The 20,356-nt window shown below is 44.3% G+C and overlaps 1 protein-coding gene across 6 annotated transcripts in view; it reads left to right on the top strand.

Annotated features, from left to right (window-relative positions):
* The window catches only part of FAR2 (fatty acyl-CoA reductase 2), a 230,340-nt gene that overhangs the window by 161,309 nt on the left and 48,675 nt on the right, over nucleotides 1-20,356 (top strand). For all 6 annotated transcript variants that reach the window (XM_054038920.1, XM_054038930.1, XM_054038904.1 and 3 more), the window contains 2 exons: nucleotides 6,554-6,731; nucleotides 8,103-8,147. In XM_054038920.1, coding sequence (XP_053894895.1) covers nucleotides 6,554-6,731; nucleotides 8,103-8,147 — 223 coding nt within the window. The remainder of the gene's footprint in view (nucleotides 1-6,553; nucleotides 6,732-8,102; nucleotides 8,148-20,356) is intronic.

Raw genomic sequence — 20,356 nt, forward strand, 5'->3', positions numbered from 1 at the left:
TTGGATCGACCTTCCAACAGTATTTTGATTTCATTTTGAATAGGGAAGAATTAGCAAATAAAATGATCCATATGTGTCAATCCTATTATTTCAGATGTTTTTCCAGTCTTTTTCTATAGTGGCATGTGACTCTTTATGGTCCAGCATGGAGTCAGTTGATGGTGCTTGTTTGTGTTAGTGAGAATGACACAGTGCTTCTTCCTTTTCTAAGTCCCAACACTCTTGTTCCCTCAATAGGAGCTGTAACTTTTCAGAAAGTGAGCGTGATTCACCACTGCATTACTCCTGTAGCCAGTCAGTGTGATTCCACTTATTTCAATGCAGTCCCAAGTAGTGTCAAACTGGAATGAATCAGATTCACTGTTTTAGAAAGAGATTTAAAATGATGACATCTCATTGCAAGAATCCCAGCCCAGACAGCTGAGTTTAGTCCTTTCTAATGGTTCCTTTCCAACTGCTTTCTCCCCATGTATGAGCTGTCCATCTGCAGGGCTAGGTTCATTCTGTACTGAAAACCACAGCTCAGCTGGAGAATTCAGTAAATCTGCAGGACAACAAAAGTGTTTATTTAACTGAGTTTGTTGAATAGATGGATAATTAGAAAGGAAAACAAAACCTGCTGACAGGGATTCCAGGGAAGCCTTCTCCTGAGAAGAACTAAACTTCCCCATGGCAGTTTGTTCTGCTTTCCTTTTTCTTTTCAAATAATTTTCCATTTGAATAATATCAACTTTAACTCTGCCAGCCATTAGCTCAGAATGGAGGTGTGAGCCTTCTTGTCCTTTGGACTTGTTGAGATGGGCATAAGCAGTATCTGCTGGCTTTTTCTCTGAGGGAAGAATAGAATTTGAGTTGGCTCTTGAATCCCATTTTGCCAAAATAAACGATTGCACTCTCTGAGTGCTAACCGGAAAATGTAATGTCAAATATTGTTCTGTCTTTGATTTTCCTCTAGCAGCCCAGAGTCTTGAATATAGTTCTCCCCAGCCAGCATATGAAGTCAAAATAACTTTAATGATATCAGGACCTCCCGCCTTCACTACTTACATATAAGGGGTTTGCCAGCTTGCAGAGTTCAGTTGTCTGTCACCGGCACGTGCTGGCTCAGAAAAAAGACTTGAGCAAAGGACAGAATGAGCCTCTGAAGCTGTCAGGGATTTCTGGCAATATGCCTCTCTACTGCAGCCTCCGGGTTGCACAGGCAAAGGAAGCAATGGTGAAAACTTCAGAGAGTTAAGGGGTGAGGCACTAGCTCTTATCTGCTCTGCTGTATGTTTGCCTCAGCAGTATATACAGCTGTCAACTCTTGGTCACCAGAGTTTGTTTTTTTGTTTGTTTGCTTGCTTACTTGCTTGCCTTACACTTTCTCATGGTTGCCTGAACTCTGGCAGCATTCTTGTGAATGTTGTCCTTGCTCAACAGGTTTACTATCTTCCGTTGCTTTCAGTGGGCTGGAAGCCACAGGCTGCCCTCAGTTGAGATGGCTGCCACTTCCCTGCAGCCTTTGCAGGTGGCATGAAGGCTGCCCATAGCGAAGAGGACCACTGCCTCCCATTGTTTTTAAAGGCACTGAAACTAGGGGGCACTCAGCAAAGATTGCCGGACTCCTGGTTTGGCAAGTGGTCTGGAAACTGTAACGGTGCCCAAAGGTGTCAGGGGGAGGCTGCAGAAGAACATGGGGGAGTAGGAGGTAGAAAGTTAAGATCAGGGACTTGTGATGGGGAAAAGTAAGGAAAATACAAAGGCAGGTGGGGGACAGGAGACTAAGGGAGAATGTGAGGAGCAGAGAACTGGCTGGCGCAGGGAGGGAGACAAAGAATGGGTAGGAGGACGGAGGAAGAGGTGATGCTATCAGAATACTTCATTATTCTGTCTTCAGCTAACTAGGAGGAAGTATATCTAAGTGTGTGCACTAGTCCAGAAGGGCTCAAAGAAAGATAATTAATAGGTAAGGAAGTTTTACCCTTAATCCCTTCCTCCACCCCACATATATCCAAATAATTACATGGATTGTGTCAGTAAAAAGGGGAAAGAAATAGCAAGTTATACTTTGGGTTAGCCAGCTGTGAAAGCATCCCTTCGTATCTTCATCAAATGTCTATTTGAAAACTGATTTTAAAGCACTCAACTGAACAAGCATCTATATTTTTCTTTTCTTAAGTTTCATATATCTGTATGTCTGAGGCTGGCAATACATTATAATCTTAGCTGTTCACCTGCTGTTCGGGTTCATGGTAGCCAATGCCAGCAGAAACTGGAACAGGACGTTCAGATATACTCTTCTACAGTTGTAGGAGGTTGGCTGTTATCATGTGTAACAGGGATTTTTAAGGCTAATGCGTAAAGAAGCTTCTTAGGCCTAATAGGAAAGCAGAATTTTTTTACAAAGCTATTAAAAGGCATGACCCTGCAATTGCAGCTAAATAACAGATCCTTTAATGGTCCTCTTGATGACCAATTTAATTTGTATTTATGATTATTTACTCAGCTAGAATCCTTGGTCAAGTTGGTTTTTTTGCATTTGTCCTCCTTCTATCTCCTTGATTTCAAATATGATGCTTCTTTAACTGTAACTGAAACTTTAAGATTGATCTGTGGAAACCAAAAGTCACACTTCTAAATACCACCAGGCCACTAGAGGAAATGTATAATCTGCTACATCAAGCAAGGTTTGCCTTAATCTAAAGCTGAGGGAAATCAGCTTTGGCGGGTGCGCTGAGGTAAGGAGCACAGCACAGTCTATACAGTGTGGACTAAAGTAGGGTGCACATTGTCCCTGATTATAATATAGGAAATGTAAAAGGAGGTCAGTTCTAATTTACATAAGGGAGCACCTTATTTGTGTTAAGTGTAAAATCTTAATACAGAAAGTCACATTTTCTCAGGGGAAAATGACATATCTGTTTGGTGGAGCAGGGGGACAGTGGACAGCTAACCACAGCATTTTTCTTTGATTTCATAAGGCACCAACAGCATTGAGCAAAAGCAGTTACTATATGAATTAGACTTTCAAAACCTTGAATGTAGGTCACAGAAAATGTAGGGCAGCATAAGGCCTTGTTGAATTGTCAGATCGGTGCTTCCATGATGGGAACACCGATTAATCATGTCACGTGGGAGGTTGGTATTCTTGAGAGAGTCTGTAGCACAAACCTCTCAACTATCACTCAGAGCGGCGTGGAGGCTCACCCAAGATACTGCAGTCATGACAGGGCACTTTAGCTGAGCACTTTGAAAGTATATATTTAGGGCCATACCAAATTCACTGTCCATTTTGGTCAATTTCATGGTCATGGGATTTTAAAAATAATAAATTTCATGATTGCAGGTATTTTAAATCTGAAATTTCATGGTGTTGTAATTGTAGGGGTCTGACCCAAAAAGGAGTTGTATGTGTTTGTGTGTGGGGAGGGACGTCACAAGGTTTTGTAGGGGGGTTGTGGTATTGCTATCCTTACTTCTGCACTGCTGCTGGCGGTGGCGCTGCCTTCAGAGCTGAGCAGCTAGAGAGCAGTGGCTGCTGGCTGGGAGCCCAGCTCTGAAGGCAGAGCCACCGTCAGCAGCAGCACAGAAGGAAGGATGGCATGGCATGGGATTGCCCCCTTACTGCTGCGTTGCTGCCTGCAGGGCTGGGCCCTTAGCCAGCAGCCACCCAGCTCTGAAGGCAGCAGCGCAGAGGTGAGGGTGGCAATACTGCGACCCCCCTAAAATAACCTTGTGACCCCCCCCTCCCGCAACTCCCTTTTGGGTCAGGACTCCCCCAATTTGAGAAACGCTGGTTTCCCCTGCGAAATCTGTATAGTATAGGGTAAAAGCACACAAAAGACCAGATTTCAAAGGGGGAGACCAGGTTTCAGTCTGTGATGCGTTTTTCATGGCCATGAATTTGGTAGGGCCCTAGATATATTAGATGGACAAGTTGCAACATCTGGTAAATCAGCATTACAATTGGCCCTGGTACCCCTGATGGCTTATTCCCACGGTAGCTCAATTACACTGGGAAAGCAAAGGCAGTATTCTGACCATAGCTATGACTGTAGGCAGGGATTCTGTTTAAAGCTGAATTTTGCATCATTTCTGAAATCCACATACGTGGTCAGAACTGGAAGTGGGCAGGAAACCGTTTCCTATCCCACAAGCGTTTTTGAGATTTCAACATTTTCTCACATCCCGATTTAGGATGAAAAGTTGAAATTTTGAAAATTTTCATGAGCCAATAATCTGATCTGAAATTTTCCATGAGTCAGTTGAAATGTTCTGTTTTGATTTTGACCTTTTATAGAATTTCACCTTATTTAGTATAAATTAAGTATACTTTCAAAATGAAGTCATTTTGAACCAGAAAAGGAAACTTCTTGTTTCAAAAATGTTGAAAAGTGTTGTTTTGACAATTTGAAAACTTTTTTTTCCCAATTGAGATTAATAAAACCAACCCTTTCCTGCAAACAGTTTTGGGTCTATTTGCAATTTGAAAAAAATAACATTTTGTCAGAAAATTCCTGACCGTCTCTAGTCAGACTTGGTTGAAAATCGCCGTGCTAGTTCAGGGACAGAATTTGTGGTGCAAATTTGAGCTTATTTGACGAAGTGGTTCTCAAGATATAGCACAGTGGTCACCAACTGGTCAATCATGATTGACTGTCGATCCTAGAGGATCTCCCAGTCGATTGCAATCTCTGGTGTAGTGTGGCTGCAGCTAAGGCAGACTCCCTGCCTCCCCGGTCCCATGTTGCTCCTGGAAGTGGCCAGTGCAGCCCCGTGGCCCTGGGACGTGGGGGGAGGGTGGCATGGGTCTCCCTCTGTGCATTGCTCTTGCCTGCAAGCACCACCCCCGCAGTTCCCATTGGCTGGGAGAGCTGCGGGGGCAGTGTTTGCAGAGAGGGGCAGTGTGTGGAGCCACACATGTCCCCCGCCCCTTCCCCAGGGGCTGCAAGGGTGCATTGGCCCCTTCCAGGAGCAGTGTGGGGCCAGGGTAGACCGGGAACCTGCCTTAGCCTTGCTGTGCCTGCCGCCAACCGGGAGCCACCGGAGGTAAGTGCTGCGCAGCAGGAGGTCCTGTACCCCCCCCCAGCCTCTTGCCCCAGGCTCATCCCAGAGCCCCCTCCCACACTGTGAACTCCTCGGCCCCAGTTCAGAGCCCGGACTCCCTCCTGCCCCAGCCTGGTGAAAGTGAGTGAGGGTAGGGGAGAGCGATCAACGGGGGGCAGGGGAGAGATGGAGTGAGCTTTCTGGAAGGGGTAGGGCCTCGGGGAAGGGGAAGGGTAGATCCTGGGTTGTCCTTAGATTCAGAAAGTGATCTTGGGTGTAAAAAGATTGGAGATCACTGATATAGCACATGCATGCTTCCATTTTCTGCCCCAAGTGGCCTATTTTAAGATTTCAAGTCTTCTCACCTTATTTTATGTAGAGATAGGGGAGAGAAGGAAGTGGTGGAGCATCACTGGAATGTCCCCAGTGAGCTCTCCTGTCCACCACAAAGAAAAAGCTCCAAAACTTAATAAAAGGTTATTGGACTTTATTTTTGGTTCTATGGAGTTATGCACCAGACTTCTGTGAACCCTATCTAGATTGCCAGCCCTGTCTGTAGATTTCAAAAACACAGCCAGCTCCCTTCCTCTCTGAACCAAAACACAGGCAGACGAGCAAAGTGTTGTTGGTTTGCCAGAGCACAGTTTGAACTGTGGGGACTGCATTTTAACAGCACTGACCTCGACTCCAGGAGCCAAATTAGTAACTCCTTCATCTGGTATCAGTAATAGAAGGGAACACATAACACTTATTGAGCCAGCCACTGGCATTCATTCACCTCCATAAAAATATCTTTGGCAGAGGGGAAAGCAAATATCATTCATCTCCTTTAACGATGGAAAAATTGAAGACAACAGAGGTTCTACAAAGCCACCTCTGGCACAGCCAAGGTCTCTCCAATAGCAGGCTCAGCTTATCCACTGAGCCGCGCTACCTCTCCGAAAAAATGGACCAAACCTTTGTGCTTGGCTAGAGCAGAACCAAACACATGATTTTTGTGGTGGTGGGAGCTGGTGGGGAGATTTGGAAAGGGACCCTGCATGCAACCACGGCGATGATGTCAGATATTTGCATAATAAATGCAATTGCAGTATCATTGAAGAAGATAATTGTGACATTTTAAACTTTCGTAATGCTGCTAAACCCTTGGTGGAATTGAATTTTTCCAAGAGTTTGCATGTATAGCTGGGGACTGTGCTAGCTAATTCAGAAGGAACTATAGGGCCAGGTTATGAATATCCAACAGGGTTTGTCTAGACCAGTAAAAATTGCATCACTAAACAATGCTGGTGCAGCACATCTGTACTAGGGGTGAAATCTTGGCTCCATTGTAGTAAATAACAAAACTCCCAGTTATTCCTTCTTTTGCCTAAAAGTATTCTAGTTGCTGACTTCCCCACTGCAGGTAAGAGTCTTGAAACTATAGACCTCTGAGTGTGCTGACCAATTTGCTTAACTTCTTCCTCGTTTCATTCATCTGTCTGTGTGGTTTATGTCAACAGAATTCTTTTCTTTGTTCCACTAGGTGGCTGGATGAATCTATCATTCAAGAGATCACACCCAAGCTGATTGGGGACTGGCCCAACACGTATACATACACCAAAGCCTTGGCAGAGTACCTGGTCCAGCAAGAGAAAGAGCACTTCAACGTTGCCATCATCAGGCCATCCATCGTGGGAGCCAGCTGGCATGAGCCTTTCCCAGTAAGCCTGATTACCCTCCTTCTTTTAACCATTTCCCACCGAGTGCTCTCCAGATACAGCTCAGGCTCCTGCTCTACGTCCAGCCTTACGTCCGGGGGGCAACCCCTCATTACAAAGATGCCTGCTGATCATCTTAGAAGTGCACTCTGATTCTTCAGGGTCTCCAGGGAGGGCAGTGGGAGATGGGAGCAGGCAGTGTCTGGTGCAGAACTGCAAGACTTGCTCAACGTCTCCAGGAAAGATTTACATTCGCAAGTTGGAAAAGGCAATTTAAAATAAAAAAACAAATGAATTGGATTTATTGTTGGTGGAAAATGCTGGACTTGCAATACTGGAGACTGAAGTCCTATATCCAGAGAGCTTCTACACACTGCCATGCCAACATACCTCAGCACTGAGCTGGGGGAACGCTCCTAGGGCTCCTAGGATAGGTCAGGCCCTCCATCCTGATCTTTATGCTAAGGCAGTCTGCTAGGCATGCCAGGTAGGGCCATTTGTGAGGGCTTTTTGGATGACATTACATGACTTTCAACAACTCACCAAGCTGAGATGCTCCAGATGCACTTTTATGGGGAGTGTTGCAAATAGTAGGAGTATCGCACATGGAATAGAATGCAGCTACATTTATACATTGAAATAAATATTCTAGGCCAAATTTACTACTGGCATTAGCAGGTGCAACATGTCCTAGGCTTGCACCTGGGTCATAAAGGTGACATAGTCACCTTTGCCTCTTCCGTACCTGAGTGGCACCTGGCAAAGCTCAGACATCACCTAGGATCTGAGCCAAAATATCCATCTTGGAAGGACAGAGTGCGGCATAATAGTGCCATTGCAAGTCATTCCAAATATTATTGGTTCTAATTAACATTCCCACAAGATGTGACTTTCCTTACTGCAACAGAGTGCTGTTCAAGAGTCCTGATAGTCTTTACTGTCTTTGAAAACATCAGGAAAAATCAAATAAATTACCTCCAATCTGACCGTTACACAGATATGCCACACTGATCATTATAAACCAGGGGTGATTGCATCAACACCAAGATTACATGGCATTTGGAAAGTCAGATCTGGTACACATAGTCAAATTATCACCCTGATGTGGTGATCTTTAAAACAAAATGTGACTATATTTGACTATATTGTAAACTGCAGACAACACTGGCTGTTTACCATGCATCCTTTATTTAAAATCAATACGCTGTGCTATCTTTGCTCTCTGGCAGTTGTCCAAGCTAAATTGGCATCCTTTTTAACAGTGGTCTGATTAAGTGACTTCATCCATACCACAGCACTGTAACACTTTCTGAAGCCTGTATGAGCTAAACATTGTTGAAAGAAATAATAAAAAATGCCTTTCCTTTTTTGCAGGGTTGGATTGACAACTTCAATGGAGCAAGTGGAATGATTATTGCGGTATGTATAGGTACTACTTTGAAAAAAATTCCTTTGCTCAAAACTTGTGTGCAGAAGATTCCATAGCATTTTGTAGATTCTAATAGAGACACATACCGTACATCTTTATGGGCATATGCCTACAGCACCTGACAGTGTTGTCTGTTTATACTGCATCCAAAAAAACTACCTTAAAACAACATTAAGGTTGCATAGTCAAGTACTGAAAAGTTAGGAAATAAGAGTTAATGTTATCTGTACAAGCTTATGTTATCCCCCTTCTTATGCATATACATTATGATACAGTCTTTAATTACATGTTCACATATTAGATTTTCCACAGGATCCTAGCCTCCTACCAGCAGAAGGTGCATTGAGAGCATAGTCTTCATGCTTTCAGTTCTGGTACCTGGCACAACAGTGGCAGCTAATAGGGAGCATGTGCCGAGGTCTGTGGGGATACCTAATGCTCATCCTGGTCAGCATGTAGGATCTGTGTGGGTATGGAGCATGCTCATTGCAGACAGAATCTTGGGAGAATCTAGCTGCCAGCTTGTACCAAAGCTCTACTGACCATGTGTGAACTGTGATTTTCAGAGGCTTATAAATTGGCCATATTTGGGCACATTTTCATGGGGCTCGCAAAAGGCACATCCCTGATGGTAGGCACAGTTGCCAACTTTCACGTGGTAAATAAGCATCCCAACTTTCACAATAAGCCAAAAATCAAGCTAATCACATTTCAAAACAAGGTCAAAACAAGCCAATCCTTAAGAACCCCAACACTGTGTGACTAGATCCCCCGGCGTGCAGTCTGGGACTGTGGTGCGGCCGCTATGCACCTCTCTCCCCACCTTGCCGCTGCTTTCCAGGAGCCGATCAAAAAAAGTAGCAACAAGCTACAAGCCACAATCCAAAAACTAGCCAACAAGCAATTCACAAGCCAATTAAGCCAAAAACAAGCCCAATTTCTGTGTTTTTTTTCCGTGGGTTTGGCATGTCTGCCACCACCTGCCAAATGTCCACATCCTTGCTCCAAAGCATGGGGGCACTAGAGATTCTCAATGAAGTACTGGTTAGAATTTTTTAACATGGGCAAAACAATGTATTTTTCCCTAATCTTGTACTCAGAAATGACCAAATCATTTCTGCTGAAAGTTTCCAAGAAAATTCAGCCTGAGACAGACACCTGGCTTGGAAAACTTCAGTCTGAACAGTTTCAATCTGGCAAAGTTATAAGCAACTGAAAACAGTGTCATAAAATAGAAACTTTAATTACACATGTCATTTCCAGAAACACTTATATGTGCTTCAGTTGGAAGCACTCAGTTCAAGGCAACAAAGTTGTGGGTTCAAGTCTCACACCGGGACTTAGTTCATTTATTCCCATGAAACAAGTGCAATGCAGTTCTTATACTATCATTTCTCATTATATGCATTTGTGTCATATACATCACGATAGTGTGTGCTTGACCTACACCAGTGGTGAGCAACCTGCGGCCTGCAGGCTGCACGCAGTCTGTCAGGGTAATCTACTGGCAGGCCGCGAGACAGTTTGTTTACATTTGCACATTTGGAACAAAATCCAGGATAATGGAGAACAAAACCCTAGTATTCCTAAAGAATTGCCTTGAAGAAAGATGCAATAGATAAGTAAATCAGTAATAATAGTGCATATGAAAAGCATAAACTTTTCCATGCCATTTCTCATTGGTTTGATTTTTGTTTTAAACCAAAACTACTACTACTACTCCCCCTACTCATATGAACGGCCATACTGTGTCAAACTAATGGTCCATCTAGTCCAGTATCCCTGTCTTCTGACAGTGGCCAGTGCCAGCTGCTTCAGAGGGAATGAACAGAACAGAACAGGACATTTTGAGTGATCCATCCATCCCCTGTCATCCAGTCCCAGCTTCTGGCAGTTGGAGATTTAGGGACCAGAGCATGGGGTTGCATCCCCAACCATCTTGACTAAAAGCCACTGATGGACCTATCCTCCATGAACTTATGTAATTGTTTTTAGCAGTTATACTTTTGGCACTCATAACATCCTGTGGTTGACTGTGCATTCTGTGAAGTGCTTCCTTTTATTTGTTTTAAATCTGCTGCCTATTAATTTCATTGGGTGACCCCTAGATCTTGTGTTATGTGAAAGAGTAAATAACACTTCCTTATTCACTTTCTCTGTACCATTCATGCTTTTATAGACCTCTATCATAGCCCTCTTAGTCGTATCTTTTCTAAGATGAGCAGTCCTAGTCTTTTTAATCTCTCCACATATAACAGCCATTCCATACCCCTAATCATTTTTCTTGCCCTCTTCTGTACCTTTTCTAATTCTAACATACCGTTTTTGAGATGGGGCAACCAGAACTATATACAGCATTCAAGGTGCAGGCCTACCATGAATTTATATAGTGGCATTATGATATTTTCTGATTTATTATCTATCACTTTCCTAATGGTTCCTAGCATTCTTTTAGCTTTTTTGCCTGCCACTGCACCCTGATCAGATATCTTTAGAGAACTATCCACAATGACTCCAATATCTCTTTCTTGAAAGGTAACAGCTAATATAGACTGTGACAGTGTACCCTATAAGGCTTTATGGGGAGGGGGTGCTTATAAATGTATGGATGACATAGCTGGAATATGTTTTGTGCTGCCTGTACCATGTAACATATCTCCGTAAAGGTTCTGGTCTATTATATCTATTCATCCAATTTGTACATATATATCATTTTCTACTCGAGGTTAAGAATATGGGCGGTATGCTTGCTTGATTTCTAAGTAAGCTTTGTGAGGCATTTGGTCAGCTTCTTTAGGAAGGAATTCGCCAGGTTAAGTACCTGATCAGGAGACACTTAGGGAACAATGCATCTTGGAATGCTCCAATCCACATGAGAAGTCTTCCTGGAGACATGCAAGATGCCATGTGGACAATGGCATCGGCCTGCAAAGACTGAGTCATGCAGGGGCATGTGACTTGCCCAGGTGACTCCAAAACTCCATCCTGGAGCTGGACTTGGCAAAGGAGGGAGGAGGGGGGTCTCCACCCACAAGAGAGAGTCTATTTAAACCTGTGGGAGACCCCTCCATTTTGTCTTCAGCTGGCTAAAGAAGGAGCCTCTCCACCCCCCCCCCCCCCCCCAGGATACTTGAAGGAGACTGAAACAAAGGACAGTAACTGCAGGGGGTGTGAGTGATTGCTGGACCCAGGCTAAAAGGAGATTAGCCTGTAAAAGGGAGCACTCTGGAACTGGTGAGGAAATTATCTGTATTCAGTTTGATTAGGCATAGATTCGCGCATTTTATTTTATTTTGCTTGGTGACTTACTTTGTTCTGTCTGTTACTACTTTGAACCACTTAAATCCTACCGTCTGTATTTAATAAAATCACTTTTTATTTAGTAATTTACTCAGAGTATGTATTAATACCTGGGGGAGCAAACAACTGTGCATATCTCTCTATCAGTGTTATAGAGGGCGAACAATTTATGAGTTTGCCCTGCTTTATGCAGGGTAAAACGGATTTATCTGGGTTTAGACCCCATTGGGAGTTGGGCATCTGAGTGCTAAAGACAAGCACGCTACTGCGAGCTGTTTTCAGGTAAACTTGCAGCTTTGGAACAAGTGATTCAGACCCTGGATCTGTGTCTGGAGCCAAACAGGAGTGTCTGGCTCAGCAAGACAGGGAGCTGGAGTCCTGAGCTGGCAGGGAAAACAGAAGCAGGGGTAGTCTTTGCACATTGGGTGGCAGCTCCCAAGGGGGTTTCTGTGATCCAACCCGTCACATAGACTCCATCACTTTGTATGTGTAGTTGGAATTTATTTTTCCAGTGTGCATTACTTTGCACTTATCAATATTGAATTTCATCTGCCTTTTTGTTGTCCCATCACCCAGTTTAGTGAGATCACTTTATAACTCTTCTCAGTCAGCTTTGGACTTGACTATCATGAGTAACTTTTTATCGTCTGCAAATTTTGCCATCTCACTTCTCACCCCCTTTTCCAAGTCATTTATGAATATGCTGTACAGCATAGGTCCCAGTACAGTTCCTTGGAGGACCCGGCTATTTACCTCTCTCCATTGTGAAAACTGGCCATTTATTCCTGACCTTTGTTTCCTATCTTTTAAACAGTTATTGATCTGTGAGAGGCCCTCCCCTCTTGTTCCATGCCTGCTTCGTTTGCTTAAGAGACTTTAGTGAGGGACCTCGTCAAAAGCTTTCTGAAAGTCCAAGTACACTATCTCCACTGGATCCCCCTTGTCCATATTTGTTGTTCCCCTCCTAAAATTCTAATAGATTGTCGAGGCATCATTTCCCTTTACAAAAGCTGGGTTGACTCTTCTCCCACAAACCATGTTCATCTCTGTGTCTGATGATTCTGTAACTTATAGTTTCAGTCAATTTCTCTGGTACTGAAGTTAGGCTTACCTGCCTATAATCACCTCTGGAGCCTTTTTTAAAAATCAGCATTACATGGGCTACTGTCCACTCATCTGGTACAGAGGCTGACTTCTGTATATTTTGTACCATGGTATTACCATGTTCAGTTGATTATTTTCATTCCACCAAGTTTCCCAGATATAAATATCCTCACTTAATGCCATCCATACTCATCCATACAATGTGCTACCCCAGGGACACATTCTAATGAATGGCAGTATACTGTATATTTTTGTTAATCTATATTTTATCCAGGTTGATTACACTATAAAACTGTGCTATTGTCAATCTTGTGCAGTGTATAACAGGATGTCTGGTTTGTAATCATAGCAAAGAAGGATTATATTGAAATAGCATCTTAATAAAAAGAAGAACAGGAGTACTTGTGGCACCTTAGAGACTAACAAATTTATTAGAGCATAAGCTTTCGTGGACTACAGCCCACTTCTTCGGAGTATTTACTCAGAGTATGTATTAATACCTGGGGGAGCAAACAACTGTGCATATCTCTCTATCAGTGTTATAGAGGGCGAACAATTTATGAGTTTGCCCTGCATAAGCTTTATGCAGGGTAAAACGGATTTATCTGGGTTTAGACCCCACTGGGAGTTGGGCATCTGAGTGCTAAAGACAAGCACACTACTGTGAGCTGTTTTCAGGTAAACTTGCAGCTTTGGGACAAGTGATTCAGCCCCTGGATCTGTGTCTGGAGCCAAACGGGAGTGTCTGGCTCAGCAAGACAGGGTGCTGGAGTCCTGAGCTGGCAGGGAAAACAGGAGCAGGGGTAGTCTTTGCACATTGGGTGGCAGCTTCCAAGGGGGTTTCTGTGATCCAACCCGTCACAGTGGGCTGTAGTCCACGAAAGCTTATGCTCTAATAAATTTGTTAGTCTCTAAGGTGCCACAAGTACTCCTGTTCTTCTTTTTGCGGATACAGACTAACACGGCTGTTACTCTGAAACCATCTTAATAAAAACAGCTCATTTATACCTTAGGAAATGAAAGTTGTTATAATTTCATGTGGAATACACCTTTCATGCTAGAGCAGGATTAGTAAATAGATATGTTCATGCTAATGCTTTCATCCAAGGCCTTTGTTATTCATTTCAGACCACATCCTCTGTATTCACAAAACTCCACTGGCTCTCCATTAATTTTAAGATCTAATTAAAATAATTGCATTCCAGCTGTGATATATTTGAATGTATCCAGCAGAGTGTTGGATCTGTTTATGCAAATGCACTTATAGTTTAAGCAGTTCTGACATAGAAATGCAAAAAATATGGAAAATGTAACAAAAGTGACAGTCCTGACCTGGACTGATACTGCAGGTCCTGTGCCCACCCAGTAGCTTGAGGATCACCACCCTTCCCTTTGCCTCAGGGCTTACCTGCCCTGTTGGAGCCTACTGTTGCTGCTCAGGGAACTGTTTGTCTCTCCTGCCTGACCCCTCCCCAGTTGCAGAGTTGGGTCTTCACTTTTATATCGTCCAGCTGGGAACCAGAACCGCTCTTTAGCTGCTGCTTAACTGGATCAGTTGGTTTCCAACAACTGCCTGCTGGGCTTCTCCAGAGGCCAGGGCTTGCTGCTCCCTGGCTCTGCAGGCCCTTAAATGGGCAGACCCCTCTCATACATGACCAAACAGCTTTTGTTTGGTAGCAACTTTCAGTTGTTACTGATCTTTATTGGATTTATACCGATGTTCTAGAAAAAGACAATTTTTCCCTTTGAGCCGTCCATTTCTTAAAGGGGGGCAAAAGTGTATATGGTTTTAATTGCACTTTTTGCACTAACATCAATGGAAATCAAGGAGTGCTAATCCCTGCATGGTGCTTTCAAAACTAACCCCTGAATTGTCTACCTTACATATTAGCTGAACCACATTTGATTAGAGGCAACTCCCTCTGTTTTGAGTATTTTAAAAACATGTATTCATCTGCCAATCACTTTTTTTGGCCTTAATTAAGATGGTCAACTAGTTTGATTAAAGTAAAGCCCTTCCACACACATACACGCACGCACACACCACACCTTGAACCGTCACACAAAACCCCATCTGAGAACCAAAACCAGGTTTGGAGAAGTATGGTTATTTTTCATGTTAGCTCATCTCTGAATTTCCAAGTTATGGCTGGGAATGGAAGTGGAATGGCTGAAATATTGTAAAAAGGGCTGTTCTCAAACTCTGTCTGGACCAACCACAAACTAGAAGTACAAAAATCTTGTGATAAAGCCTATTTTCATGAGATTTCAACCCAGGGAAGACAGAAGATTTGCTGGTAGGGAGAGCAAAACACTTCAAGGATGCTAGCTAGCATCCTGCCAGGCCCTCCATAAAAAGTATCCATCTGTTCTTCAAGGATTTGTTCCTGCACCATTGAAATTTTCCCTCTGACTTCATTGAGTGCAGAACCAGGCAGTAAGTGTGTGTGTGGGGGGAGGGGGGGGTGGAATGCATGCTCTTAGCTTAATACTAGTTTGAATCTCTGTTTCATGATAACCAGTGAATTAAATTCATCAGGAACACATTTTTTCATTTCTGATTGGCAGGAGGCTGTGCCTAGCCATTGCAGATGACAAACTAGCAACTGTGATCCACCTGTTTATCTTTTCAGGGCTGGACTTCCTCTAAGTAGGTCTGTTGGTCAAGGTCAATCAAAAACTCCACCTTGTCCAACATATATACTTTGAACAGGACAAACTGCCAAGAGCATGTCACACATGTGCCCTCTCCCGTTAAGATTCCTTCTCTGCCTAATTCAAAGTTCTGGTCCTTATCTTGAATCCCTTAGCAGTCATGAGACAGGCTATATCAGAGACTGAATCTCTATCAGTGATCACTCAAGACAACTGAATTAATCTGGGACATGGAAATTAGAAGTGCTTAGGGTGAAGCTTTCAGGAGCTGAAAGCAGGATGTTCTCAATGTTGGGTGCTGGACTGCCCTAGCAGGGGAGATCTCAATGGATCCAGGTCTATCCGTTTTCAGAGCCCATTCTTTTGATCCTACTTGCAATGATGAGGGAAGAAGGAATAATTGAAGTTTAGTGGGTGAAACCTATGATGGCAAAAGCAAAATTCCATGTGGGTAATTTTCTGTGCTCAACAAGCAAAGTGAATTTTGTTCCTAGATTTTGCAGTTATTGGCATCCTATAAATATAAGAGATTAGACTGATTTTCCAGACCAATTTTGCAGATACACAGATAGTTCAGATAAGCATCTTTTGGCTGCTTTATCCAAACTGAACCTGAACTCCAAACCTTTTAAACTTTTCCCCCTCATTAGATTTATATAGAGATATGAGTCTAATAATTTGTCTGCACAAATACATATGTTTCTGTTAAATACACAGTGTGAGGGGGCAGAGCTCTGCTTTATTGCATAGAGTGATTTATTTTCCTTTGCTTTGAATTTATTCTGTTGCTGGGAAGAGAAGCTTTGGTTTATCTGTGGATTTCAGAGGTTGTGTGAAGTGAATCACATTTCTGCTAGCCTATAACTGAAGAATTATGTCTTCGTGTAGCACAGCCTTCCTTCCCCCTACAAAGCTAATTAGCTGCTATGGGGAATAACTCTGCTTTTGGTATGTGTCCTGAATTGTGATTGTCCCCCGAGCTCTTCAGCTGGGATACTGCCTAAAAATGTCAAACTCAAACAGTCAAGTGATCTCAGAGACCTCAGTTGAAGTAGCTTTTATTATACCAAAGAGAAAATGTCAACAACCTGATACAAAAATTAGGACATGCCTTATACAGAAATAGTGTACTATTTATAATGAATCAAATAATGTTCAGCATTCAATTTGTTTGATTTATATATTAATATTTATTTGTATATCGAAGATCTACTTCAAATACATATGACCATCAATATGAATAGAGTGTATGTTTATAACATGTCATAACTACTACAATATGTAAATATAGGGTTACCATACGTCCTCTTTTTCCCGGACATGTTCGGCTTTTTGGCACTCAAACCCCCGTCCGGGGGGAATTGCCAAAAAGCCGAACATGTCCGGGAAAATGGCGGCTCTGCTCCTCCCCTGACTCTTCGGCTCTGTTTAAGAGCCGAGCTGCCTGAGCGCTATGGGCTTCAGGCAGCCCCCTTGCCTCCGGACCCCAGCCGCTGGCCGGGCACTTCCCCTCCCGGGCTCCGGCGGTGCAGGGTCTGGAGGCATGGGGGCTGCCCGAAGCCGGTAGTGCTCGGGCAGCTCAGCTCTTAAACAGAGCTGAAGAGTCAGGGGAGGAGCAGAGCCTCCAGCCGCGGCGGCTCTGCTCTTCCCCGACTCTTCGGCTCTGTTTAAGAGCCGGGTTGCCCCAGCGCTACCGGCTTCGGGCAGCCCCCATACCTCCGGACCCTGCGCCGCCGCCGGAGCCCAGGAGGGGAAGTGCCCGGCCGGGGGCGCAGGGTTCGGAGGCAAGGGGGCTGCCCGAAGCCCAAGCGCTACCGGCTTCACGGTTTGCCGGGCAGCCTCCAGACCCTGCACCCCCGGCTGCGCGCTTCCCCTCCCGGGCTCCAGCTGCGCTGGGGAAGCGCTGGCCGGGGGCGCAGGGTCTGGGGGCTGCCCGTCAAACAGTGAAGCCGGTAGCGCTCTGGCAGCCCTTTCTGTGTGGCTGGGAGTGGGAGGGAGGAGGGGGCGGAGTTGGGGCGGGGCTGGGGTGGGGAAATGGGCGGGGTCAGGGCCCATGGAGGGTCCTCTTTTTTTTATTTATTAGATATGGTAACCCTAGTAAATAAGCATGCATCAGCCTCTCTCTTCTAGTGGGTTCAAGTAGCAACTTGGGGCACAATTGAATGTGAATTTGTCCACCTGTATGTGGTCACCATTTGTTCACATCACAAAATTCAGAATTCAACATGATTGGCTGTTTCTTCTGAAGAGAGCACTAAGGTTGCATCTACACAGCACGCTTGTTTGGGTGGCATGCAGTGTACATACTGCATAGCTCCCCAGCCCGGATATCAGTAACAGTGTAGCTGGTGAGGCAGGGCTTAGGTGAGTAAAGTGGAGCCATGGCTGACAGCTGTGGGTAAGTACTTGAGTACACACCCTACACAGCTCTCTACTCGCCCAAGTAGTGCTGCCCTGTCTACACTGCTATTTTTGCCAGTGTAGTGTCCCGCTGCCTCCCCATTGCTGGAGCCTTTCCCTGCTACAGTGAAAGACTCCAGCAACAGGAAGGGGGGTGGTTCTGGCAGGTGGCGGGAGGCAATGGAGAAAGGCTGAGCCTTTCCTTGCTGCAGTGAAAGGCTCTGGCAGCAGGGAGCAGCTGAAGCCTTTCCCCCGCCTTCCCTCGGCCAGAACCTTTCACTGACACGTGTAACTACACACCAGAGTGTGGACACAGCTCTACATGCTGCTGCCAGTGGTGTGTAGCTTAGGAATGGGCTAGCAGAAGGTGATGTTGTAAGTTAGAACTGAAGTGTTTTGGCAGAATTGTTTTGTGGCCCAAGACTAGAACAACAGAAGGTTGCTGCAGGATATGGTTGAGGTAAATTGTCAGAGCTGGGTGGGGAAGCTTACATGATTATAACTTATCTGCAACTTTTTTGTGACTCTAATATCTTTAATAAGCATCAGAATGACATAAAACATGTGCATTGTTTATGGGCTAGGAACAAACTTTAAAAACAATCATTCTAGCAAGGCTTTTCAGCCCAGATTTCAGACACGTGGTTATGCAGGGCTGGATATGCTCTGTTTGTTTGTAGCAGTGGTCCTCAACCTTTCACAGCTAGCGAAGTACTTCATTATCTGAGGGAGATACAGACTGACAAAAAAGAATTGTATCACAGTAGTTTGATGTGATGAGCACATTGGAACATTGCTTATAAATAGGTGAACTTGCAAAATCCTCTTCCCCTTTCTCCCCACCTTGTGGCTGCTGAGTATCTCTGGCTCTCCCCCGCTTCCTGTGCAAGTAGGGTGACCAGATGTCCCGATTTTATAGGGACAGTCCCGATTTTTGAGTCTTTTTCTTATATAGGCTCCTATTACCCCCCCCCCCCCCCCATCCCCTGTCCCGATTTTTCACATTTGCTGTCTGGTCACCCTATGTGCAAGCTCCACTCCTGCCTTAGAGGGAAGGAAAGGTTGGGGAAAGGATTTTGGCAGCTTCCACCAAGGCTTGTCCTTTTGCTCATCGCTCCCTTTTCCCCCCGCAGCTCACCGTTAACCAGCACTCTACTCTCCCCTTTGGATCATGGCAGTGTGTGCCATTCACCACACACGGACACTACAACAGCCACACAAAGGCCCTGATAAGCATGGACAGCTCAGGAGTGACAGGGGAAGATAAGAACGGTCATACTGAGTCCATCTATCCCAGTATCCAGTCTCTGAAAGTGGCCAGTATCAGAGCTTGCGGGGGAATATACAAAACAGGGCAGCTGGAATGATCCAGCCCTGTCTTCCCCTCCTGGCTTCTGGCAGTCAAAGGTTTACGGTGGCCCTGAGCATGGAGTTGCATGCCTGACCATCTTGGCTAATATCCATTGATGGACCTATCCTCAATGAACTTACCTACTTCTTTTTCAAACTCAGTTATACTTTTGGCCCTCACAACATCCCATGGCAATGAATTCCACAGGTTAACTGAATTATGTGAAACAGTACTTCCTCTTGTTTGTATTAAACCTTCTGCCTATTAATTTCATGGAGTGTCTCCTGGTTTCTGTATTGTGGGAAAGGGTAAATAACACACCTCTATTCACTTTTCCCACACCATTCATGATTTTAAAGACTTCTATCATATCCCTGTTCTGAGTCTTTTTTTCTAAGCTGAACAACCCTAATCTTTTTAGTCTCTGCTCATACACAAGCCATTCCATACCCTTGATCATCTTTGTTGTCCTTCTCTGAACCTGTTCCAGTTCCACCATATCCTTTTTGAGATGGGGTGACCAGAACTGGACACAGTATTCAAGGTGTGGATGCACCTTGGATTTATATAATGCATTATGATATTTTCTGTCTTACTTTCTATCCCTTTCCTAGTATTCTGTTAGCCTTTTTGACCACTGCTGCACATTAAGATGAAGTTTTCAGGTGATTCCAAGATCTTTCTTGAGCTGCTAATTTAAAACCCATCATTATATATGTGTAGTTGGGATTATTTTTTCCAGTGTGAATTACTTCGCATTTATCAGTGTTGAATTTCATCTGCCACTTTGTGTCCCAGTCACCCCGGTTTTGTGAGATCCCTCTCTAACTCTTCGCAGTTAGCTCTGGAGTTTGGACATAACTATCTTGAATGATCTCTCTTCAATCTGTCTTGAAGATCACTGATTACATTGGCTCCAAATCTTCTCTCGTAACACTGATCTTCTCTTCCCTAGTCTCTTACAGCTGCCCAAAATGCGGGTGCAGAAACACTTTCTTTCCTGCTGATGTTACTGCATCCTTTGCTCTCCAGATCCCTTCACTGATTTTTCTGTTGCCTTCTACATCAAATTCAGGTCCCTTATCCTTGTAGTCCAGACATTACACTGCTTAGCTCCTGCCTTTCTCTCTTTTTCCTCATAACTTTTCACTCAGCTGTTTGCACTTAGGCCTCATGCCCAACACACTCCCTCAGTTTCCTTCCCCCGCTTTCACCTCCATGTCTCGTACCCCCTTTCTGAAACATCCTGGCTGATCCAGTCTGCCCTGCTGCTACTCTTGCACCTTCAAGTCTCTCTTTAAAAGACTTCTTCCATGAAGCCTCCAAACCCTAATCTCCCTTGCACAGAAACATCATCACAAACACTCAGTTAAAAACAAATCATTATGG

This window comes from Malaclemys terrapin, chromosome 1 (assembly GCF_027887155.1).
Source record: "Malaclemys terrapin pileata isolate rMalTer1 chromosome 1, rMalTer1.hap1, whole genome shotgun sequence".
Classification (NCBI taxonomy): Eukaryota; Metazoa; Chordata; order Testudines; family Emydidae; genus Malaclemys; species Malaclemys terrapin.